Below are 27,027 nucleotides of genomic sequence, written 5' to 3' on the forward strand. Positions count from 1 at the left end.
GTGACTTTCTTGCCGGCGGCAGATCAGATCGATCAACTGCTCACCATAGCACAAAGTCACATTGCACTTAGTGCAGAGCACTTTTAAATATTGAAATTGAGGACGGATGTCCAAGTTTTAGGCTGATGGATGCACTCTGGAAGTGCTCGGCTGCGATGAGGTGGAAGGCGCAGGAGCAGGAGTGTTTCTCATCCGTCGGCACTCTTGTCATGCAAGATTGTTCGGATGAAGGGTCCTCAGGTGCTTCGTCATACTTGCCGTGCCGCACGAGTATTTCTTTTTAGGATCCGTTCGCGACAGCACTCTTTTGCAAATCTTGCACGTGACCAAGGTGGCATTGGTCTTATTCTGCCCCTCGGGAAAAGTAAAAAATGTCCACACCACTGAAGAAAAACGTTCTTTGCGTGGTAACTCCTCCAAAAATTCATCCTCAGATGTATGAGGTGAAGCAGGTGATGCCTGCTGCCCTGAAGCCATTTTTAGTTGAAAAAAGTTAGAGCTAAGTGTAAACTTAGTCTAAAAAATCTTCTTCTCTGCAAAGAGATGCTCCTCCAAAGAAGGTCAAAGAAGAATGATTGAATTGGGTGGGGTCTTTCAATAGTTAGAACAGGAAGTGTAATGAACCAATCAAATCTCTTTTTTTGCAGGTCACATGGGATCCGTGCACCCTGCGCATACGCAGCACGCACCCAGCGCGCATCCGCGAAATTGAATTAAAAAAAATTATAGGATTAGATGTAAAAATATATTCGTTTTAAGACTAGTTTAGAGTTTGTCTTCAATTAATATTCACATGAAATACATATATATGCTTTTTTAAATGTTAAATATTTCGTTGGATCCGCGCACCTACCGCGTCATAGACGCAGATGACGCATCGCGGAAGCGCGTAAACGTTGTGTTACGTACATCGAACGTGTCACGTATAGGGTGGGAGTCGCGTTCCGGTCGCATTGCAATCACGCACTAAACACGTGCCCAACGCATACCATGCGCGGATGCTAACGCGTAGGGATCGAGAACGGTGCGCTTAGGGTGCGCAGATCCAAAAACATGGAAAAAAATATATAAAATAAAGTTTTGAACATATAGTTAAAAAAATATTTTGAAAAATATAAAAAAATATGTTTGAAAAACCAATTAAATTCAAATAATATTTTTTAATTTTTAAAAGAATTAATTGAAAAAATAAGTTTAAAAAATGGTGATAAAAAAGTATTTTAAAAAAACATAATTAATGAAATTGACACACTGAATTTGAAAAATATAGAAATGCAATCAAAATCATTAAACTTGATATCTTCAGAGATAAGTTAAAGATAGGAATTAGCATTTAAAAAACCTTTGAAATTCACAGAAAAAACCATAGGTTTCATGCACGTTATAGTTAGGAATTGGCATTTAACAAACCTTTGAAATTCACTGAAAAAAACAAAGTTTTCCGGGGCGTTATAGTTAGGAATTGGCATTTAAAAAACCTTAGAAATTCACTGAAAAAACCATAGGTTTCAGGGGTGTTATAGTTAGCTGGACATTTCCCTCGTGCAAAACCCCCTGTTATAGTTAGTTCAGCTAACTATAACTCGCGCCCCAACAATACACTGCTGATGACGTCACATATTACATCACTCATGACATGGTCAGTGACATCACTGATGACATCTCAAATAACATCACTCATGACATTACTGATGACATCATCCATGTGATAAATTACTGCATCTTCTCACACCCTAATTTAACCTTTGATACACCAACTCAAAATTTCAGATGTCCATTCTCAAAACCATAGATACTCCAATACCAATAACTACATACCCACTCATTAACTCTTAGGTCTACATACACCGCCACTCACTCACCTGTACAGGCACTCATACTTACAGTCACTCCGTACAAGACTATCATATGCATTTATGCACCTATATAGACACTCACAGACTGCCAATTATCCATTGAGGTACTGACACACCTAGTCAGTCATGCAAGTAATTAAACACAGTCCAATTTACTCAACTATTCAGTTAAACACACTCAAGTTCACTTACTCATAAAAATAGTACCACATTCTTACGCTCTTATACAATCATTGATACAAGCACACACTCATCCATACAGCCACTCTCACTATCACACACTCTCACATATACCCACTTATATACTCTTACACGCATACTGCCTTTCACATATGTAGTTAGTCACACATGTACCACTGAAATATACATTCAATCCCTAACACACCCATACATACACTCACCCAACCATACAGTTCATCACAGATGCACTCTTAAAACCATGCACCCATAGAATCACACACTCACACATCTATGCATAGAGTCACATACACCCTACCCACACAAACACTCAGGCACCCATACAGATACTCAGACAACCAATCAATAACCCATATAGACACTCATGTAGCTATTCACAAAACCATGCAGCCACTTATACACCTACACAAAGACACATACAGACATTCACACAGTTTAGTCACTAGTCTGCAGTAAGATACATTTAATGACTCACTTATAGAGTCAGTTACGCACCTAAAAAGTCATCTATTCACACACTTGTACACCCACTCATTCTACCACAGGCCTTTCACTATAAATATATAAAACATATTTAAACTTTACAGAAACACAGTCACTGGATGACGTCATCAGTGATGTCATTTGAGATGTCATCAGTGAGTTATAGTTAGCTGGACTAACTATAACAGGGGAATTTCTAGGGTTTTGTACAAGGGAAATGTCCAGCTAACTATAACACCCCTGAAACCTATGGTTTTTTCAGTGAATATATATATATATATATATACACACACACATATATATATATATATATATATATATGAGTCCAACGCCTCCTCCAACTCAGGAAAAAGCACAGCACCCTCCGGAATTCGAGGCAAGGACTTTATTGAATTAAAATGCACGTAGTGCAGCAGTCCCAACAAACGCTAAGGCAGACGCGTTTCAAGCCTCCAATGGCTCTCATCAGTGCCTGTTCCTGGGTCTTCGCGCTCTCTGTGGTGTTCAACGAGGTGCAGGTGAGTTGAAAACCGCTCCCCTTTGTGATGTCATTACCTTCTCCTCCAATAGGTGACTCGCGCTTTCAGCCTGCCTGACTGAAGCATGCTGGTACATGCAGTCCTGAGGGGTGTTTGTTCAGTAACAGAAACACTCCACCATCAAGTGATGTCCCAAAATACTGGATCAGGGCCACACTCCAGTTCAAGAGCCCTGCAGGATGACCAAAAGCCTTACACCCAACTCCTTATTCAGGCGAAAATATCACCTCCTCTCTCCCCAAATGCTGTGTATCACACCAAGTAGGCAGTCCAAACTGCTCGGGGGGGCTCCGTGTTTTTGCAGTTCATGCAATAATTCCAAGAGAGTTGCTGGTCTTAACACGGTGCACCAGACCGAGAGGGTGTGCTGTTAGTCAGCGACCTGCTGCTGACAAAACATGAGTCCAACGCCTCCTCCAACTCAGGAAAAAGCACAGCACCCTCCGGAATTCGAGGCAAGGACTTTATTGAATTAAAATGCGCGTAGTGCAGCAGTCCCAACAAACGCTAAGGCAGACGCGTTTCAAGCCTCCAATGGCTCTCATCAGTGCCTGTTCCTGGGTCTTCGCGCTCTCTGTGGTGTTCAACGAGGTGCAGGTGAGTTGAAAACCGCTCCCCTTTGTGATGTCATTACCTTCTCCTCCAATGGGTGACTCGCGCTTTCAGCCTGCCTGACTGAAGCATGCTGGTACATGCAGTCCTGAGGGGTGTTTGTTCAGTAACAGAAACACTCCACCATCAAGTGATGTCCCAAAATACTGGATCAGGGCCACACTCCATTTCAAGAGCCCTGCAGGATGACCAAATATATATATTCACTTAAAAAACCATAGGTTTCACACATGTTATAGTTAGCTGGACATTTCACTCGTAAAAAACCATTGAAATTCCCCCGTTATAGTTAGTTCAGATAACTATAACTCGCGCTACCGCAATCCACTGCCGATGACGTCACATATTACATCACTCATGACATGGTCAGTGGCATCACTCATGACATCACTGATGACATCATCCTTGTGATAGAGTGGCGGTCGCGCGAGTTATAGTTATCTGAACTAACTATAACGGGGGAATTTCAATGTTTTTTTACGAGTGAAATGTCCAGCTAACTATAACATGTGTGAAACCTATGGTTTTTTAAGTGAATTTTCAAGGTTTTTTAAATGCTAATTCATAACTATAACGTGTGTGAAACCTATGGTTTTTTAAGTGAATTTGTAAGGTTTTTTTAAATGCTAAGTTATGTAAGTTTTATTATATTTTTTATATATCTATTTTACAATAAGCTACCTATGTATATAGTTACAGATTGACTGTATCCTGTAATATGGAATGGCTCGTTTAAAATGTTTTTTTTTTTTGTAAGGATTTTCACCGTGCGCGCACGCCGCGATTTTTTGCAAAAAAAAAAAAAAGTTTTTTTCACCCTTCGGGGTCCTTCAGGGACCCCCTGACAAAGGCTAGGGGGTCAGGAACTCTCTACCCTGCCCCCTTTTCACGTTCTCCACCTTTCTTTTTCACTGTCACACACAAAACACACAAAATGGCGGCCGACACTTCCTGATTTCGACCGATTCGAATGTTGACTGACATGTAACCACCAATCAGAATTACGCTCGTGCACGTTATGGTGCGCACACCGTGCGCGCACGGTGCGCGCACGGTGCGTGCACGGTGCATGCACGGTGCGCGCTTATAGATATTTATGTGCTTTTAAATGCAATTTTCTCAGGAACTACTGAACAGATTGACACCATATATGCAAAAGGCACATCCCTGACCTGAGGACTACCTCTTTGCCAAATTTCAAGTAATTGTATTCAGCCATTCGGGCTGTACCTTCGACTAAAGGCCCTATGGGAAAATGCATGGGAAAAACGCGTTTTGGGACCCCCCTTTTTTCTCAGCCCCCGCTTGACGAATCACCCCGAGACTTTCAGGGTAGGAGCTGAGCGGAGCGCCCCATTAGTTTTGAAAATTTCGCGAGGATTTGTCAACCGGCGCCAAAGTTATTCAAAATAGAATTTTCAGATTTCCTATGGAAACACGTTCCTAACTATAATATATATATATATATATATATATATATATATATATATATATATCTATATATGTATCACCAGAAATCCTTCGTCGTCGGGCGCCCCCGACCCTGCAGGGCGGCCTCAGCTGATGGGGACGAAGCTTCCCATTTAATTTAAAGCACACAAAGGATATGCTGAAGCCAATTCACGGTTCACTGCAATGTTTTATTCTTCAAGTGAAAAGTTGCAGAAGGAATACTTTTCCTGACGCGTTTCAGCAGTTACGCCTTAATCATAGGATTGAAGTGTACATAGCGCTCAGACACAGGTGCTTTATATCTTTTTGACCACGTGACCTCGAAAGAAAACCTACAAGTCCCAGCATACATCAGTGGAGTTCTCAAGTACACTCTGCGCTCCGGTGAGTATACATATATTCCATAGTGGTGTTTTCTTTCCTTCACCTAAAGTCACAGTCCATAAAACATTACGTGCGATGTATTCTGAATTTAAAGAGGCCACGTGCTAGTTCCAAAATGTTTAACATGTTCCGAGCACATTTTCAGCCTTCTGCCTCTTGAGATGCATTGTCTCTGCAACATGCGGAGTCCGGAATTGCCAGGGTGAAGTATTCACCTCTCCCTTCTCCCTTTCTCACCTCGACTGCTTATCATTCCTGGAAATCCATTTTCGTGCACAGGAGGCAAGCAGGTCATGCCCCCCAATTAAATACCACCAGAAATCCTTCGATGTGAGCAAGGCTGCGGATGCAGTCGAAACGCGTTATGGAATAAACCTGGTCACTATTACAACCTGGATGTGTCGTTTACTGACCTGAGAGCGCACATATCTTTGAACTTTGGTGATATTATTTGCCGGTTGCTTCGCCGGCGTGTACGCCACTTTCCGAGGGGGCCAGCTGTCCGGAAGAAGCGTTTGTGAATTTGGATATATATATATATATATATATATATATATATATATATATATATATATATATATAACTATCCTCCCAGTGGGTAGTTATAGTTAGGATCAGGTTTCCAGAGGAAAAGCATTTTTTGTTTTCCTAATAACTTTGGCACAGTTTGACAGATCTTCACAAAACTTCAAAGCTCACCGCCAGGAACCTGTCTATTTCTATGTGATGAAGGCCGTAGTTCACGGACGAAATGCCTCATGGGCAGCACAACCATACAATAAGAACTTGGATTAATCAGCATCAGCTATACTTGAGTCCGTTTAATCTGTTCGTGCTCAACGTACCTTCACTGGTATTATCTTTTTGATATAAATATGTGTATATATATATATATATATATATATATATATATATATATATATATATATATATATATATACATGCATATGTGTATATATATCCATCCCACTGGGTAGTTATATTTAGGATCAGGTTTCCAGAGGAAAAGCATTTTTTGTTTTCCTAATAACGTTGCCACAGTTTTACAGACCTTCACAAAACTTCAAAGCTCACCTCCAGGACACAGTCTATTTCCATGCCAAGAGCACAAGGTGGGATGACACAAAACATTTCCCTGCCTGAGAGCATAAGAAAACTGCTCCCGCAGGAAAGGAGCAACATCGGCTCCCATTGCTCCTGGGATCGGGGCAAGCAGGTGAGTCATTGGGGCTGCAGGGGACCTGGGCATCAAACCCCCAACCCTCACCGATGAACCAGCTGTAGGATGCCACGGATGGGCACTGGAGCACCCCACTTAACAAATACATAAAAAGATGATTATTCCATCTCCTGCAGGAACGGGGAGGCAGGGGGGCCGTGAGGCCCTGGAGCTCCCTGGGCCCCAGGAAAAGTACTGGTCTGGGGTGCTCCAGGTGGGTACCGGAGCACCCCATTCACTACGTAGCAGCCAACCCTCAGGACTGCACCAGGTGGCGCCCTCGGCGAGCACATACTCTGCTGAGTAGCCGAGAGGCCGCTCGGGGACAGCTATTGCTTAGTTCTTAAAAAGAATATTGTTCTTTGCTGCTAACCATTGCTATTTGCACAGAGTCCATTCGGGGCTTGGACAGAGGATTGATTCCGATTTTAACTCCTCAATTGTGTGTTTTTTAAAAAAAAGTGGTTTTTATTTCTGCACATCCGCATACTTGCACTATAAAAATTACTCTCTCACCTGCTGCTTGAGCGGGACCCCCCTTGCCTTACATCGCGCTTTGCAGCTTGTCAAGCGCCATCTTGGAATAGGCAGGAAGGTCGAAGCCAGGCGCCATATTGCCAGGGGCACTGGGTTTACAAGGGGGCAGGACATAAAAGAGGCCAAATGCTAGCGCGCAGGCCTACCTGACGAAGACATACTCTGCTGAGTAGCCGAGAGGCCGCTCGGGGACAGCTATTGCTTAGTTCTTAAAAAGAATATTGTTCTTTGCTGCTAACCATTGCTATTTGCACAGAGTCCATTCGGGGCTTGGACAGAGGATTGATTCCGATTTTAACTCCTCAATTGTGTGTTTTTTAAAAAAAGTGGTTTTTATTTCTGCACATCCGCATACTTGCACTATAAAAATTACTCTCTCACCTGCTGCTTGAGCGGGACCCCCCTTGCCTTACATCGCGCTTTGCAGCTTGTCAAGCGCCATCTTGGAATAGGCAGGAAGGTCGAAGCCAGGCGCCATATTGCCAGGGGCACTGGGTTTACAAGGGGGCAGGACATAAAAGAGGCCAAATGCTAGCGCGCAGGCCTACCTGACGAAGACATACTCTGCTGAGTAGCCGAGAGGCCGCTCGGGGACAGCTATTGCTTAGTTCTTAAAAAGAATATTGTTCTTTGCTGCTAACCATTGCTATTTGCACAGAGTCCATTCGGGGCTTGGACAGAGGATTGATTCCGATTTTAACTCCTCAATTGTGTGTTTTTTAAAAAAAGTGGTTTTTATTTCTGCACATCCGCATACTTGCACTATAAAAATTACTCTCTCACCTGCTGCTTGAGCGGGACCCCCCTTGCCTTACATCGCGCTTTGCAGCTTGTCAAGCGCCATCTTGGAATAGGCAGGAAGGTCAAAGCCAGGCGCCATATTGCCAGGGGCACTGGGTTTACAAGGGGGCAGGACATAAAAGAGGCCAAATGCTAGCGCGCAGGCCTACCTGACGAAGACATACTCTGCTGAGTAGCCGAGAGGCCGCTCGGGGACAGCTATTGCTTAGTTCTTAAAAAGAATATTGTTCTTTGCTGCTAACCATTGCTATTTGCACAGAGTCCATTCGGGGCTTGGACAGAGGATTGATTCCGATTTTAACTCCTCAATTGTGTGTTTTTTAAAAAAGTGGTTTTTATTTCTGCACATCCGCATACTTGCACTATAAAAATTACTCTCTCACCTGCTGCTTGAGCGGGACCCCCCTTGCCTTACATCGCGCTTTGCAGCTTGTCAAGCGCCATCTTGGAATAGGCAGGAAGGTCGAAGCCAGGCGCCATATTGCCAGGGGCACTGGGTTTACAAGGGGGCAGGACATAAAAGAGGCCAAATGCTAGCGCGCAGCGCGCGCGCGCAGCGGGCGCGCCAGAGGCAAGCCCGTCTGCGCCCGTCCGCGCGCCGGACGAGCATAGGACGGCTCAAGCTCCTGCCAGCGACGTTGAGGGACGCCGCCGGTATACCAGACTACAGCTCCTGGATATAGGCGGTAGGATGGCCCCCACAGTACCCACTCAGAGCAAGGGTGCTATGCAACCCTGCAACTCAGTACCCAGAACAGGCAAGAGACCTTTGAAAGAGCCAGGCACACTCAAATGTGCTCTGTTGAACTGCAGATCGCTAGTTAAGCATCACACTGAAACTGCACTGCTACTAGAAGATCTGCGGCTGGATGCGCTCTTCCTCACAGAAACATGGGCTAGAGCAGATGCAGCTGTGGAGATTGGCTCCGCCTGTCCAGAGGGTTTTAAGTTTATACATAAACCCAGACAGGGCGGTAAGGGAGGAGGGGTGGGACTAATCTACAGGGAGAATTTGCGTCCGAGCCTGCTACATACGGAGGCGATTGAGGGGATCGAAGTTATGGCCTTCTCATTACAAGGCGACAGAGGGAACTTACTTACAGGCCTGCTTTGTTATCGTCCACCGGGGCTGCACACTCCAACGCAACCTCTTTTGAATATAATCATCAACCTTGCACTCACACATTCTAAGATGGTTGTCCTAGGTGACTTTAACTGGCGGGAGGACGTATGCACTAAGAACCAGTTGAGGGATCTAACAGCTACCTGTCTTGGCCTTGGCCTCCACCAGCTAGTTGCATCTCCCACCCACCAAAAAGGCCACATACTGGATCTGTTGTTCGCCAACAAGACGGAGGTCGAGCTTTTAGGCGTTCACCCGCTTACTTGGACAGACCATTTTTGTATTCAGTTTAAGATACTGCTACCAGCTACCTCCTGCCAATCCGAAACCACGGCAACATACAGAGAGGGTAGAAACTGGGTCAAATTGACCAAAACTGGATCACGGGTGACTCTCCCTACAGCTAGTCTTTTCCTAGCCTCCAGATCGGTGGAGGATAATTACAATGCCTACCATAAGTTTTTAACTAACGAGCTGGCCCTTTTGATCCCGAAGAAAAGGATCAGAGTTAGGAGCAGACCATCAGCGCCTTGGTACGATGATGACCTGCGACAGTTAAAACAGCTCTGTAGGCAGATCGAAAGGAAATGGAGGAAGGGGCTCCTTGCCAGGGATAAAGCGGCGCTGAAATCCGCACAGAGTAGATACAAGCAACTTATCCTGGATCGCAAAGCGAGCTTCTACGCTGACTCTATAGCATCTGCCCCAAATGGAGCAAGGGAACTGTTTAGAATAGTGAACTCCCTGTCGGCCCCCAGCTGCCTCGAAAATAAAGTAGTGCCCTCCAAGAGGTTATGCGATGATATTGCTACCTACTTTAAGGACAAGGTGAAGAAGATCACGGACCTCTTCGGGGTCTCTGATAGAGTAGCTGATGCCTCTGGGAAAGGAACACACCACGAGAAGCCAAGTAGTAATTGTTCTCTAACCCTTTTTTCATCTTTCTCAGATGAGTCATTTATCAAGACGGCACACAGCATCTCGTCGGGTTCCCCCCTTGACCCACTGCCCCAGAAGGTGTGGAAGCTATGGGGTAACTCGACCTTCCCCTGGCTGCGCCAGATCTGTAATCAGTCGCTGGCAGAAGGCATGGTCCCGGATAGCTGGAAACTGGCCTTGGTCTCCCCTCTGATCAAAAAATCAAGCCTGGACCCAACTGTCCCTGCCAGCTTCCGGCCAATTTCACTCCTCCCGTTCCCTATCAAAATCCTGGAGAAGGCGGTGAGCAGATCCCTCTCGAGTTATCTAGAGGCTAACCGTTTGCTGGACAGGGACCAGTTCGGCTTCCGCCCTTGCCACGGAACCGAGTCCGCATTAGTCACCATGCTGGACACGTTGCGGATGCGGGCTGACACAGGGAGCACCGCTGTTTTGGTGCTCCTAGATTTGTCAGCCGCATTCGATACCGTGAGTCATGAAACGCTGCTGGGACGGCTGACGGAGGTTGGGGTTGGAGGTCAAGCACTACAGTGGTTGCGTTCTTATCTAACGGGAAGACACCAAAGGGTGACCATGGGTTCTTTCATCTCAGAGACCACACCAGTGGACTTCGGAGTTCCACAGGGCTCGAGTATCAGCCCCATCCTATTTAATGTATACTTACAACCGCTATTTTCCATCATTAAAGCGTTTGGGGTGGAGCTGATCAATTATGCTGACGACACCCAACTGGCCTTCTCCTTGGAAGGCAAACAGGCAGTCTCTCTGGAGCAGTTCCAAAATTGCATGAGGCAGACAACGGACTGGCTACGGAGAAACTGTCTGCAGTTCAACGGAGACAAAACAGAACTGTTGCTTTATGCACCAACAAGACTGATTCAACATCCTCCGGTGGACTTCAGAATCGCCCCGGATTCAGCTCCACTGACACCAGCTAGCACTGTACGGAACCTAGGGGTCTTGTTCGATAACAACCTTCAGCTGGCTTCACAGGCTAGCAAAACTTCCAGTACCTGCTTTGGTCTACTGCGACTTCTACGCCGTGTCCTCCCATTGTTGCCTGCAGATTCCCGTAACACGGTCGTAAGAAGCATTATCCTCAGCAGGCTGGATTACTGCAACTCTCTGTATCTCGGAGCCCCCCAATACATTCTGCAGGGGCTACAGAGAGTTCAGTCAGCTGCTGCCAAGCTGGCACTTGGTCGTAAGTTTGACTCCTCCTCCACCCAGGCACTCAGAGATCTACATTGGTTACCCGTTAAAGAAAGAGTCCTTTTCAAATCTCTGTGCCTGGTGCACAAGGCAATCCATGGACTAGGCCCGATCCCACTCCAGGAAAGATTTGCCTGGTATTCCCCAGTAAGGCAGCTGCGGTCATCCAAGGCCAATCTGCTGGTACAGCCCAGTTTTAAACGGGCAAGATTAGGAGGGAGGGCATTCAGGGTGGTCGGAGCCCAAAGCTGGAATGAACTCCCACCAGCCCTCAGGCAAACGCAGTCTTTGATAGAATTTAGAAGGAGCCTCAAAACCTGGTTGTTCCCAGCAGCGTAAAGTCTCCAACTTGTCCTCTCGTGCGATAAAACATCTTGTCTGGTCAGAGCGCCTGGATACCCGTAGGGTTACAGTTTTCGATTTTTTAATCTGCGCTATATAAATCCTTATAATAATAATAATAATAATAACGTGTATAGGCATTGGTGCCCCTGCTCCTCAATCAATCAATCAATCAATCAATCAATCAATCAATCAATCAATCAGGGTCTCAAGGCACTGGGGGGGATGCTGCTACTGCTTGAATAGCCAGGTCTTGAGGTGTCTTCTGAAGGTAAGCAGGTCCTGGGTCTGCCGTGGGATGATGGGTAGGGTGTTCCAGGTCTTGGCGGCGAGGTGGTAGAACGATCTGCTGCCGGAGGTCGCTCTTTGGATGCGGGGGACTATGTGAGGGCGAGGTCGGCGGGTCAGAGCTGGTGGTTGGGGGTGTAGAAGCTGAGTCGTCTGTTGAGGTATGCTGGTCCGGTGTTGTGGAGTGCCTTGTGCGCGTGGGTGAGGAGCTTGAAGGTGATCCTCTTGTTAACAGGGATCCAGTGCAGGTCTTTCAGGTGGGGTGTGATGTGGCTGCGGCGAGGGATGTTGAGGATCAGGCGTGCAGAGGCGTTTTGGATGCATTGAAGTCATTTCAGGAGTTTGGCCAAGGCTCCTGCGCAGAGGGCGTTTCCGTAGTCCAACCTGCTGCTGACGAGGGCCTCGGTGACCTTTCTTCTTGTTTCGGTGGGTATCCACCTGTAGATCTTGCAGAGCATGCGGAGGGCGTTGAAGCAGGAGGACAAGACGGTATTGACCTGCTTTGTCATGGAGAGAGTAGAGTCGAGGATGAACCCTAGGTTGCGTGCGTGGTCGGTGGGTGTTGGAGCTGTTCCCAGTGTGGTCGGCCACCAGGAGTCGTCCCAGGCCAAGGGGGTGGAGCCGAGGATGAGGACTTCCGTCTTCTCCGAGTTTAGCTTCAGTCGGCTGTTCTTCATCCACTCGGCGACGGCTTTCATTCCTTCATGGAGGTTGGTTTTGACGGTGAGGGGGTCCTTGGTGAGGGAGAGGATCAGCTGGGTGTCGTCGGCGTAGCAGTTGGGCGACGTGGGCGAGCGGTGCCATGTAGATGTTGAACAATGTCGGGCTGAGGGATGAGCCCCGGGGTATGCTGCAGATGATTTTGGTGGCTTCGGAGCGGAAATGGGGGAGGCGGACGCTCTGGGTTCTGCCGGAGAGGAGGGAGGTGGTCCAGTCCAGAGCCTTGTCTTGGATCCCAACGTCTTGGAGGCGTGTGCGTAGGGTGCAGTGGCAGACAGTGTCGAAGGCAGCTGACTGGTCCAGGAGGATGAGGGCCGCGGTTTCCCCATTGTCCAGCAGGGCCCTGATATCATCGGTGGCGGCGTTGAGGGGAGTTTCGGTGCTGTGGTTGCTGCGGAACCCGGACTGGGATGGGTCCAGGATGCAGTTCTCCTCAAGGTAGCGGGTCAGTTGTCTGTTGACGGTCTTCTCGATGTCCTTCGCCGGGAACGGGAGCAGGGAGATGGGCTGGAGTTCTTGAGGTCCTTGGGGGTCAGCCTTGGGTTTTTTGAGTAAGGCGTTGATCTCGGCGTGCTTCCAGCTCTCCGGGAAGGTTGCTGTCTCGAAGGAGATGTTGATGACTTTCCGGAGATGGGGTGCGATGGTGGTGCTGGCTTTGTTTTAGATGTGGCGTGGATGGGCATGGGTCTGACGGAGATCCGAAGTGTCGTCGTCGGTTATGTTGGTACAGGAGAGCAGGAGGTCGGTGTGGATGTTGGGCGTGGGGATGGAGGTCTCCGTGGTTGTCGGGATGGTCATGGCGTTGAAGCTGTCGTGGATGTCTGCGATCTTGCGATAGAAGAAGGTGGCAAGGGAGTCGCACAGGTCTTGCGAAGGTGGGATGTCGTTGGTGTTGGAGCTGGGGTTGGAGAGTTCCTTCACGATGTTGAAGAGCTCTTTGCTGTTGTGTGTGTTGTTGTCTACGCGGTCTTTGAAGGAGGCCCTTTTGGCGGATCTGATGAGGTGATGGTGTTTGCAGGTGGCGTTCTTGTGGGCTGTGTAGCTGTCTGGTGTCTGTTCACGGTGCCATTTCTTCTTTAGCTTTCGGCAGGTTTGCTTGGTGGCCTGGAGGTCTTCAGTGAACCAGCTGGCTTTCTTGCTGGTGTGTCTGTTGGAGGGTTTCTTGATCAGGGCGATGGTGTTGGCGCAGTCGTCTATCCATTGTCTGAGGTTGCGGGAGGCGGAGTCAGGGTCGGTGAGGTCGGCGGGTGGGCTCCGGGCGAGGGTGGTGGTTAGCTGGTCTTAGGTGACTTTGCTCCAGCAGTGGCGGGGGATGCTCCTCACCATCAAATCATTGCTTGTGCCCAAAAGCTACATAGCTAACACAGGGCTCTCAGTCTCTCCTGCCCTGGCTAGCTACAAACGATATCACACACTATTGCATGGCACTGTGGGTTGCTTATGCAGTGAAGTGACCAGAGTCTTCCGACACACATACATCCTAGCCTTGACACTAGGTACAGATTGTGCGACCCATACTGCAAACTCACCGTTCTGCCTAATTGAGTGCGCCTCAGTGCTGCGCGGGCACACGTTCCGAGACAATTGCCCCTCTTTTCTTCCTGGAGCCTGTGCAGCATCATCACGGCTACAATGGGCAAACCAAGAACAGATAAGCAGCAGCCACACACCAATGAAACACAGGGCCCACCACCTGGCACTCAGGGCTCAAAACAGACATTGGCAGGACAGCCCATGCCCCAAGCTGACCTCTCGCACCGCCTCGACAAACTTATGGTGGCGGCAATGGACATTAAATCCACACTGGTCCCCAAAATAGAAAAACTGTGCGCTGAGCTAGGATGTCTGCGTGAGGACCATAAGAAATTGAAGGACAGAGTGGAGGACATAGAATCGACGATAGCCTCTGTTAAGCCAACTGTGTCCTCGTCGGTGGCCCAAATCAAAACTCTACAAGAAGAGGTGGAGTACCTCAGGAACCGTGTCGACGACCAGGAGGGCAGATCGCGCAGGAATAATGTGCGCTTGGTGGGAATGCCGGAACGAATTGATGGACAAAGTATGGAACTGTACTTAGAAACCTGGTTCTCAGAAGTCATTCTTCAAAGCAAGCACTCCAAGTTCTTTTCTGTAGAACGCTCCCCATGACTTCCGGGGGAGGGCCCTCTCGACCAGGCAACCCCCCCAGACTGGTGGTGGCACGCCTTTTCAATTACCGCAGCAGGGACCAGGAGGGCCCGGGGACCATGGATAATTGAGAATGCAGAGATCCACATCTACCCGGACTATACGTTGGCGGTGCAGCGCCGTAGGTCTTCCTTCCTGGAAATCAAACGGTGTCTCCGCGAGTATGAAGTAAAGTATGCTCTGCAATATCCTGCCTCTCTGCGTATACAACATAAAGGCAATGTGGTCTTCTGTCACTCCCCCGAGGACACCTGGACCTGGATAGAACAAAATGGAGTGGCAACAGCTCCAAAATCTACATCGGGTCCCAGCCAGCAATGGAAAAAGACGTCGCATTGTGGACGTTGCGGCCTAGCCGAAGGACAGAGCCCTACAAAAGCTCAGGCTGTGAATTAAAGAGAACAAGCTCTCAAGCAGGTGGAGAAACATGGCGCTTCTGCTTCCCCACTATGCTCAGACTCAGAAACGGAGGCCACACCGGAACAGGAATATACCTTTCTAACTTACAGCAACTAATGATGATGGGTGATGGTCCCACCGTGACACCGCAAACCTCGGATGAACTGGGCTAATTAACCACAACTAAGGGACAAACAGGTGGCATATCAGGGGGATTAGCAAAAAACTTTATGTAGGTGAGAAACTTTGCTGGCGATTACCATCCACAGTCTCTGCTCGGCTCATCCATGAACGCTCTACTATGGCGGCCAACCAAAACATAGCAAAGAGGAACAAGATTTAGCACACCCCACACACAATAAGTGACTGTCACAGACTTATCTTGAACTTTGAGAATTTGCATTCTTTTCTTATTTCTTCTTTTATAAATATTACACAACACTTTATAAGGCACCTGACCCCGGCAACCCTCAAATAATGCACATCTTTTTAAAACAAGCAGCCCTTACACAGGTCACGCAGGCCCAAAACACAGAGCTGGAGGCCGCCACCACGGAGGCTGAAATCTCTGATACCATCAAACAACTAGCCAGGGGTAAAACCCCAGGAATGGACGGCTGGCCCACAGAATTTTACACCACATACTCAAAACAGCTGGTCCCCCCGGTTGCTTACCATTTATAAGGAATCATTCAAATGGGGCACAGTACCCCCCCTCTCCGTGAGGCAATACTAGTGGTTCTTCCGAAACCTTGTAGAGACCCTCTTCTTATGAGCTCCTACCGACCGCTGTCGCTATTAACTTCAGATTATAAAATGTTAGGTACCTGCTAGCCAATAGGCTATTGGACGTTGTCCCACTACTGGTACATACGGACCAGAATGGGTTCATCCCTGGTAGAAACACAAGGCTAAACCTCCGTCGCCTATTTAAACTGCTGGAATGGGTTCAATCAATCAACAACCGAACAGTACTGGATCGCCGATTTAGACATCGAGAAAGCATTTGACACTCTTGGATGGGATTACTTGCTGGCAGTGTTGGCATGGTTTGGTATAGGTCCCGAGTTCTTAAAATACTATACACCAGCCCACGGGCCCGGGTGAGAATGGGTCGCGTTGTCTCTCCGCCCTTTGAAATTGAGCGGGGCACCAGGCAGGGTTGCCTGCTCTCGCCAATTCTTTTTGCCTGGCCATGGAGCCTTTTGGCATGCGCACTTTGCAGCCCTGTCTTGGGCAGGGGCATAAGGTCACATACACAGTGGCACATAGTCTCCCTCTACGCGGATGATGCGCTGATCTATCTCCACAACCAGACCGCAGCCCTCTGTAGGCTAAAAGACCTATTGGACATTGATGCACGGTTCTCAGGCCTGAAAATAAAACTGGGCTAAGTCTCTGTTATTTCCAATGTCGGCCATACCCGCTCGACAGAGGCAGCAGCAACCACATGCCCCACTCATCAAAGCATATGATTCCTTCAAATACTTAGGAGTCCAGATCTATCACTCCTCCTCCTATCTTATAGATGGCCACCTGGGTAGGGTTATCACCAGTGCTAGTGACACGCTCCCATTGTGGACCAACCTCCCACTATCCCCCATGGGCGGGATAGCCATCTCCAAGATGCTCCTTCTTCTGAGGCTTCTTTACTTTTTCACTGTACTCCCTTACAGGTTGCCTCAGAAAATATTTAAAGACCTGTGGTCACTGCTTGTGACCCTGATATGGGGCAGTACCAGGGCAAGGGTAGCACTCCCCAAACTATACCTCCCTATATCAGAGGGTGGACTAGGAGCCCCCAACTATGAACTATATTACGCAGCTCCACAACTTTAATGGCCTATGTGCTGGCTTGCAAGAAATAACCTATCTGAACTGGACACCTGGGCAATAGATCTTAAGCAGTCAGCCTTGCTCGAGTGGTTGTCGGGGTCTAAAATGGCACTACAGAGGAAAAGCAGATGCACCCTGATGTTGGCAGCCTGCGACGTCTGGACGAAATACGTATTATCCAGACATCATCCCCTCCATATGCTCCAAATCTCCCCATCAAGAAGACACCAGGCACATATATTCACCTAAAGAGCCCAGAATTAGTAGAGTGGCACACAGCCGGCCTCACAATGTGGGGTGACCTATTCATAGATTTACCCCTATGCGGTTTCGACATTCTGATGAACGATTACGGTGTGTCGCCAGGAACATTCCTCTTATACGCGACATTAACGCAACAAGCAACACAAACTTGGGGAGACATAAGCACAGTACCCACAGCCTCCGGAGCTTTAAATACTTTATTGACACACGGGACAGACAGGAAAGTCATCACAGCCATCTATAACTCCTTTCGAATGGACACAGCCCCCTCACTAACTCCATTGCGAGACTTCTAGTGTACGGCACTGTCCTTCGAAATTACCAACAAACAGTGGGTGCAGTGCATGGGAAACCCCAAGATAATATCCACAAATGCTGGATTAAAATTCACCCAATTCAACTATATACATCATACATACCTAACCCCTCACAAATAGGCTCGTATGTACCCAACATCCATAGACATATGCCCTAGATGCAAACATTCGGACGCCAATATTTTACACATGGTTTGGACATGCCCTCACATCACGCCATTCTGGAGAAAAGTCTCAGAAATATTAACAGCAGCAACGGAAACCCCAATTCCAGTCCATGGTGTGCATTACCTGCTCGGCATTACAAAACGTAATACACGTTGCAAGAATTTCAATAAGTTCCTGGACTTGGCGCTGGTCTTGGCTAAACGTGCACTTGGTATGGCCTGGAAATCCTCGGTGGGCCCTTCTATCCAGGCATGGCTGGTGGCCCTTCGCCGGGCCCTGGTGGCCGCACAGGAGATACAGGCATCCCAGGCTTCACGTCCGACGTCTAGAGCATAACCTATCGAATGGCAGCAATATTTGATCACCATAGAATCCAGTCTTTGCACAACACGCACTAACCTGTAACAAATCAGTGGTCTCACCGTTAGCCTGTGGGCACATCTAGGATCCTCAGTATCCACATCTAGGTGCTCTATTAAAGGAAGCGCTTAGCTATGCGCACACATACCTAACTCACGGACTCAGATATCTTTCACTTAGACCCAGCACAGTCACACCTTGGTTACTGTACGGAAACTACACTGAGCAGCCCCCTCCAACCTACCATCATCGTAGTTCACACTAGCACATTTACCTTGCAGGTTGCACTATTGACAAGCGGTGCAGATAGTGGTATCACATTTATAACACTTATATACTAGACAGGCACACCATTTAGGTTCTATTTAGTTTGATTTTATGATTTGGCACAGCTTTGTAATGCAAACATATGTAGGAAAATCCCTAGGGTGGATCAATGATGTTGTCATACAATTGCAATATTGTAATTGGACTGTTGCCCTTATCAGGAGGGCACATAAATGCAAATGGAAATGTACAAAAACAAAACATGTAGCCTATCGTGATTCATATATTTCTGTAAGTTGGTTTGGAAAAGATTTCAATAAATACCATTAAAAAAAAACCTTTCGTATTAACAAAAAAGTTTTTTAAGCACCACCCCTAACCCCTGCAAACCCAAGTCTACACTGCGCTCCACGTCCTCTCTAACGGGAGCCTTGCTGTTGCACTTACTTTCACTATTTAAGGTCATCAACTGTTTCGGAGGCACCACTGCCCGCACCGACCCACAATGCGGCGGCTGTCCATCAAAAGCTAATGCAGGAGCTCACGCTCAGATTATCCCACACCCCTATCGACGTTGCTGTGTTGGCTCCATGGGCCTCTGTTAATCCTGCCGCCATCTTCTCCTGAGCACTGCCGTTCTCCACGTTGGCCGCTGTCACAGCTGCATCTTCCCTGCCAGTATCCCACATGGAGAAGCACTCAGACTGAGCAGAAATTGTACTGATGGCACAGAATTTCATTCAGCCATTGGAGAAACGGCGGTTTGATTCAGGGAGCTGGGTTACTCTGCAAAAGTAATTAGTAAAGCCATTGGCAAGACTAGGGGCTTAAAACAGGAAACAGTCTTATTCAAACCCCATAAAGAAAAAGGTAAACATCATAAATAAAGTATAGATTCATCACTCATTTTAGCACTGACCACAACACAATTCGCAGGATACTGAATAAATACTGACATCTGGCAAGAAATTACAATGTAATAGGTTCCGCGCTTCCTGTTAAGCTAGGATGCACTTATAAAAGAGTGAGGTTCATGCATGATGATCTAGTTAAGAGTAGTTTACCAGAACGTACCACCAGTATCTGGTTCTCAAGTAGCCAAGGATTCTGAAAATGCAGCAGTGCAGAGCTTGTGAATACAGGATCAATACGACTCAGTACAATACACCCCTGGAACTCTCCCCCCCCCCCCCCCCCCCCCCGCCGAAAAAAATCAAAGGGGTATATAACTGTGAAACTGACTATACAGTATATGTATTGGAGTGCACTTGTGGACTCCGATACTTAGGGAGTACTAAACTCCAAGTTCTCAACTGCATTTTACAGCATGCCAGGGTTAGTAAGAATAGTGACAGTTCATATCCAATTGTAAGGTACTTTCTAGCAGTACATGATAACAAAGACAGACACTGAAAGTACTATGTTATAGATACAGTGCCAAGGACAGCCTGGGGTGCAGATAGGGAGAAAGACCTCAGAAAACTGGCATCAATGTATGTTCTCAAGTTTGATTGTAAAGGTCCAGGAGGGCTCAGTACCAGCAGAGCAACACACACATTTGTAGCTTAGAAAAACTATGACAGTAGAGTGATATGTCCTTTATGTCCATTTTCCGTTTGATCCTTTTCCTCCAAAATCCCCTTTTTCTTCTTTTTTAGTGGTATAACCTTTATTTTGTGTGTGCCACTTTTGTTTAACATAGAGTAGTTGTCTCTGCATGATTTATCACTCTGGTTATGGCATGAGCTCCACATTTGTCCAAAATGGACTGTGCCCACATGGGCTGCACAGTTGTTGGACTTTGTTTCACATCATTCCATATGTTGAAATTCATCATTTCTTATCATTCATTGATCAGGTTTGACAGTTTATATTTGCATACAGTTTTTCTGGCTATACACTTAGTACAAAGGGCTTGATTGAAATGAGGTGTTCATGGCCAAATGCAGGTTTCAATTAATATCATTAAATCTGCACTAGGCACTTTTATAATAGTTAATTTTTCTCTTGGCACTAAGACATTTCTGCACATTAGAATGTCCAATACGCAGCGTATGCCCACTAGGGCCTGATTGAAATTAGATATTCATGGACAACTGTGGGCCCCCACTAATATTATCTAATTTGCTCAATACACTTTTACAGTAATGAATTCTGTATGAGCAGCATTTGATAGAGACCATTTTTTTATAACGTCAGCACACTGATTGTTTTGCCTGCATTACATTTTATTTTAGGTCTAAATTCTTACTTTTAATTTTATAGGCATTTACAAGCTCTGTGATAATTTATCAGTGTTCTCTGAATTTACGGCAATTATGTACACACAGTATGTATTAGAGGTTTACATGCTGCTGATAATATTCACAGTATTTTCACTATGACAATTGCACGTAATGTGACGCACAAATGGTGATTGTCTATAAAATGTACCCTAAATGGTGTCTTCCATGATGTGATCAAGGCTTTATGAAGCAGAAATGCATTGTTGGTGACATCAACTAATCAGTGAACCCAGACCGTGTGTGTGGGTATCTGGTGTTTTCAAGAATGAACAGTCTATCTTCTTATCTCAAGTAACTTTGACTCATGCCCTAAGGTAACTATAAATTGCGTCCAGTATTAGCTGGATAGATGTCCAGTTGTTGTTTGCAGCCATATGCAAAATTACTATTTGCCATTTTCACACTCTCCTTACTCACCATGTCCACAGGTTTAGAAAAGGTTGAAAGCAAAGCACAAGACATTATCGCAGAACAGTTGCAGGAGGCCACATCATCAGCACCAGAATCAGGTTAGTTAATAATGTAGGTGGATGATACATTTCATAATGAAATACCTTGGTATGATGGCCATTTTTGGTCTAGTTGATGAGAGGTTTATCACATGCCAAGCTACTACATCTATAAGCACCTTAGAGGCACTCTCCTACTCCTTAAAGCACATTAAGCTTTTACTTTGTCTATCTGCTGGTTTCTAAGTGGTGGGAAAGGATGTTGCACCCTCTCTGCTTCCACAAAATAGAAGACGTCTGGTTAACGAAAATGGATTGTAAGAAACACAGTAGGGGTTTTATGGTAAGTCTATGAGTCCAATCCAAAACATTGCACCACACTGGGATAATTAAGCCACCTGAGGAACACATTGTTGGACTCAGTGCGCACCCTGACTATCAAATTCAGATTATCCATTAAATATATATTACCTACTGGTGGTCGCCAGTAGGTAGTTATAGTTAGGACCTTGTTTCTATTCAAAAAGCGTTTTTTGTTTTGCCACTATCTTTGGCGCCGTTAGAAAATTTTTAAAGACTAATGGCCCACTCACCACTCAGACAAAAGTTCTCTACCTGGATTAATTAAATTGCGCTATATGTCGCAGATATATAAACACCCAAGAAGCTGGCCTATAGACAAATGCATGCCACAGTCAAAAATTCAAAACATATCAAAATGTATTAATAATCAGTTCACATATTAGTATATTAAATGGCCAATAAAAAGGAGAGACAGATCACATCCCACACCACACTCACTCATTCAAGCCAACAAACTCATACCCACACATACTCATATGTCCTGAAAATCATGAATCCAGCCATACTCAAAGCAACAAAGGCAAAACATGAACAAATGGACCAAAATAACCAAGAAACAATTACATTGATGATGGTATTTTGTAGGTACATAAATCCTTTTTTCAGAATGACTCCATATGTATCATCAGCCTTCAAGTTCAAATTAAGCTATAGTGGCAACCGAAAGCATTAGTCATAAGCTTTATGATACTGGTCACAGTCTGTTACAAAAAATAAACACAGAGCTCTTCTGTAAACACATGCACCAAAGATTCTCCGATCAAAGAAGAGGGAGGTTGGCTAATACGACGGGCAGTGAATATGACAGAATGATCAGTAGGCAAGAGCCGTGAACCTTACCCGTTTGTAAAGATATATAGCCGAAACTGAAGACAGGTCGAGCGCCGGATCAATGGGGCAGCCAAGGGCAAAGATGATGAAAGAGCAAAACGCTTGTTGGGGAATCGAACAAACCTCCTCCGTCTAGGGATGGAAAACAGGAGACAGATTTGTAAAACGAGGGAAGGGGAAGAAAATAAGGGGCGAGGGGGCGCCGCGCAGAATGGAAGCGGCACGATAACAGAAAAGCCCAGGAGTCAGGAGCCTCACCTGTCACAAAAATAGGGCCGGTCAAGACGCCGGAGCAGTAACGCCGCAAACGAGTGAAAGGCAGTATTTAAATACTAAACCAATCAGGTAGGGCTAAGAACGGGGGATGGAGACGTGGCCACGCCTACTGAAATAGCGGCTGGCTGGTAACGCGGGAAAACGAAAAGAGCCCAAGGGCTCCTCTAAAAAATACAGACTCAGGCAGCTCACAAAGAAAACAATAGAGCAGGTGCTGCCAAGGGCTCACAAATCATGAATGTTACTCCACTGAGTGCGCTCCGTCTCTCTAGTTGGCCCACAGGGACCCTCAGGATTGAAGAGGAATTAATTCCCCAACTTAAAACGTGCCACAGGGCATGTTTGCACACATGTCACCTCAGGCCCCGTCCCCTTCCTTCACCAGTGTGCAAATGTGCCCCCTGGTGAGTTGTAAGTTGGGGAATTAATTACCCTTGAATACTGAGGGTCCCTGGGGGCCAACTAGCCCACCAGGTACCTCCAGTATGTGCCAGGGAGCTGTGTTGCAGAGAGGTGTTCAGAGGCCAAGCCCCTTTTTACACCTCTCTGCAACGCAGCTCTGTGGCGCTTACTGGGGGTACCTCGTGGGATAGTTGGACCCCAGGGACCCTCAGGATTCAAGGCGACTTTATCCCCCAACTCAAAACGTGCCACGGGGTGCGTTTGCACAGTGGTGAAGGGAGGGGGCGGGCCTGAGGTGACATGTGTGCAAACACACCCTGTGGCGTGTTTTAAGTTGGGGAATTAATTCCTCTTCAATCCTGAGGGTCCCTGAGGGCCAACTAGCCCACCACTTACCTCCAGTAAGCGCCACTGCGCTGCATTGCAGAGACGTGGCCCAGGCCATGCCCCTTTTTACACGACTCTGCAATGCAGCTCTGTGGCGCTTAATGTAGATAAGTGGTGGGCTAGTTGGCCCCTGGGGACCCTCAGGACTCAAGGGGACTTAACCCCTTCTGTGCCACGCCCTTTCCCCCTCCTGTGCCGGGCGTTACATTAGTGGGCGGGTTTCATGACGAGATAGTCTCGTCATGGGCACAGCGCGACTGTGCTCCATGACGAGACTATCTCGTCATGGGCACAGAAGAGGTTAATCCCCCAATTTACAACGCACCAGGGGGTGCGTTTGCGCAGTGGTGCAGGGAGGGGGCGTGGCCTGATATCACAAGTGTGGAAACGCGCCCTGTGGCGCATTTTAAGTTGGGGAATTAAGTCCCCTTGAATCCTGAGGGTCCCTGGGGACCAACTAACCCACCAGGTATGTCCAGAAAGTGCCACAGAGTTGCATTGCAGAGAGGTGTAAAATGGGGCATGGCCTCGGACCACCTCTCTGCAACACAGTTCTGATTATTTGTTATTAACAAACTTCCTTTGTCAATTTCTTTTCACCTATATTGGCAGTCACCATACTGATGACACTAGCCTGGTTAAATCCCTACTAGATGAAAAAATCATTCATGGTAGCATGGTGTTTCCCCTTTCTTCTAGTCCTTCTCCTCTTTTTATGGATATGGCCTCTCCCCTTAAACCTCCCTTCTATCTCCTCCTCTTTCATACCACCTCCTAATTTTTGGGTTGGAAGAGTTTCCCCCTTCAACCATTCTCCTTCCTACTTCCTGCCCAACCCCACCATCCAGTGGTGTGGCTCTGTTTCCTCCTTCAACATACTTCTCTATTATTTCACTAGACTTAACCCCTGTTTCCTTTCTTACCTTTGCTGTTCTTTTTTTTCTTCATAGTGCTCCTTTGTTTCCTTCGATCTGGATCAAAGTAGATATGGTAGAAAGACTACAGTGACCTATATATATTCACTGAATAAAACAAAGGATAAAGAGACGTTATAATTAGGAATTGTTGTTATATTTCACTTTACATTAAAAAAAACTCTTAAATTCACTGAAAAACCCAAAGGTTAAAGTGACGTTATGTTTAGGTGAGAATGTCAGTGCCAACATAACAATTGAAACTCAAAAAAACACAAATTCACTGGTTACAGTTAGCAAAGCTAAGTAGAACTTTCGCCCCTGCCATGCACTGCTTATGATCTCATTTATTATATCACTCATGACATGTTCTATGACATCATTTATAAAATCACTGATGACACCTCAAATAATAATTGGTGACATCACTGACGATATCTTCCAATGAGTGTGTTAGTTTCATTTAAAATTTACATATGTGTGGGTAACTACCATATTATTTCTCTACCTAATTACATGGCGGGGACGCAAGTTAAAGTTAGCTCTGCTTACTATAACTGGTGAAATTATGTGGGTTTTTTTCAGTTCCAAACATTACGCGGGCACAGATATATTCACCGAACTATAATGTCACTTTAACGTATGTTTTTTTCAGTTAATTTTTAGGTTTTCTTTTTAACGTAAGGTAATATTTTATTACCAGATGTAAAGCCAACCCACCTGTAGTGCATGGTCTTTGGTCGTGTGGGGCTCGGCTGGGGACTGGCTGCAAAGCCTGTTGCCAACCACCGCCAGAGGCAGCCAACCCCATATCACACATAGCCTTTAGTCGTGTGTGACATGGGATCGGCCACAGAGCCTGGCTTCCAGCCATGCCCTGCATCCAACCCCCTGCTGCACATGGCCTTTGCCGTGCATTTTGGGGATTGCCCACTACCCCCTTGAGTGGCCCCTCGCCCCTTTGTATATGATTGCAGCCCCGGAGGGCTAACAAGGCTCAGGAATGTGGGTCCTGCGCCACCCTCCCCTTATTAAATACATCCGAAAGAAACACGTTAGTTATAGATTCCTAACCTTAGAATTACATCCAGGCGTCAGACAGGATCCAGAAAGTATTTTTGTCAGCAGTACCTCTACGCGTCGGAAGGTGGCGTCGGTCGGCTCCGCGTCCGTCATTGGCGTCGTGCCACTGGGATGACGTTGCGGCAGCTACTTAGACGCCACCCTCGCGTGCTGACGTCAGTTGTTTCTTTTTCCGCACCAGCCAGCGCAGATCCGGGAAGAGCAGTACCTTCAGTCACTTTTTGACTGACTTTTTCTCGACTTTTGTCGACCTATTTTTGAGTCTTCAACTCCTGGTGCATGAGGGATGCCCGGCTTCAAGGCATGCGGTTCCTGTAACCGACTATGTCAGTGACAGATCCGCACCGCATGTGCCTCTTTTGCCTGGAGCGCGACCAAGACCCCAAGTTGTGCTCCGACTGCTGGTCGATGGCGCCAAAGGCTTTGTGGGAGCGGTCCCAAAAGCTGCTTGAGTGCTGGCAGTTGGCTCCATGCCATTCGAGGTCCCAGTCGCGAGGGAGGTCAAGGGACCGATCGCGGATCCACAACCAATCATCCAATCATTGAAGTCTTTGCACTCGGGGTCGAGTAAGTCGAAGTCGAAGAAGCACCATCGCTCTTTGACTTCTCCTCGTCGGTCGGCCGATCCGACGAGGGATGCGGGTTTTTTACTTCCTGCGGCTCCACGTGCAGAGCCTGAAGAGTCGACTCCACGTTTCCCTCCCTTTCTGGGACCCGGAGCGACTCCAGCCCAGCTTCGTATGTTCTATGAGGCGATGCATGCCATCTTTGGGCGGCCCGAACCCGCCGGCGTGCCTTCGGGCCCGAGTAACAGGTTGGGGGGGCTAGGCTTTCTCCGCCGATGGCTCTGGCCCCCCGGCCAGCGTTTATCCTGGCCTCCATCCTAAAGTGGACACGGAGCCAGACCGACGTTGCCCGACGCCGGATCCGGAGCCGAGATGGGTTTATGTGCCCCTGTTCACTCCTGGGGTCCCTTTTCGGCCAGACTGGCACCCAGTGGGGGATGCCAATGGTCTGGGCACCTCCCCTGACCTTGGCATGTTGTCTCCTCCTACCATGGCTACGGAGGAGGGAGCTTCGTATGCACTGGTGTTGCCAGTGGGCCAGCCGAGGCTCTAAACCTCGAACTCCCTACCATGGCAGTCAGGACTAACCTGACAGAGGTGCTTCAGCCGGCGGCAAGCTCTTCGGAGCCCCTGCTTCCGTTCAACGAGGCCCTCACTGACATCCTTTTGGGCACTTGGTCCAGGCCCAACACGGCGGCTCCCGTGGATAGGATGATCGCCCGACGCAACTGCCCGGCCCTGGGCAAACTCACTTTCCCCACCCCTGAGAGCTTGGTGGTCCAAGCCTCTACTTCCAAAAGCGCGTTCCCTACCGCCCCACTGGAAAGGGATTCCAAGAAGCTGGGCCATCTTGGGAAGAAGATTTTCTCTTCCGCCAGCTCAGGACTGCAGTCGGTAAACACCGCATGTCTCTTGGGCCGTTATTCCCACTCTGTGTGGGATACGGTTGCGCAGGTGCTGCCTCAGTG

The 27,027-nt window shown here is 47.3% G+C and overlaps 1 protein-coding gene across 6 annotated transcripts in view; it reads left to right on the forward strand.

Annotated features, from left to right (window-relative positions):
- Positions 1-27,027, forward strand: part of AK9 (adenylate kinase 9) — a 1,219,082-nt gene that overhangs the window by 578,626 nt on the left and 613,429 nt on the right. For all 6 annotated transcript variants that reach the window (XM_085611347.1, XM_085611348.1, XM_085611351.1 and 3 more), the window contains exon 21: positions 21,217-21,297. In XM_085611347.1, coding sequence (XP_085467473.1) covers positions 21,217-21,297 — 81 coding nt within the window. The remainder of the gene's footprint in view (positions 1-21,216; positions 21,298-27,027) is intronic.

The sequence above is a fragment of the Triturus cristatus genome, chromosome 6, assembly GCF_964204655.1.
Source record: "Triturus cristatus chromosome 6, aTriCri1.1, whole genome shotgun sequence".
NCBI classification, from domain to species: domain Eukaryota; kingdom Metazoa; phylum Chordata; class Amphibia; order Caudata; family Salamandridae; genus Triturus; species Triturus cristatus.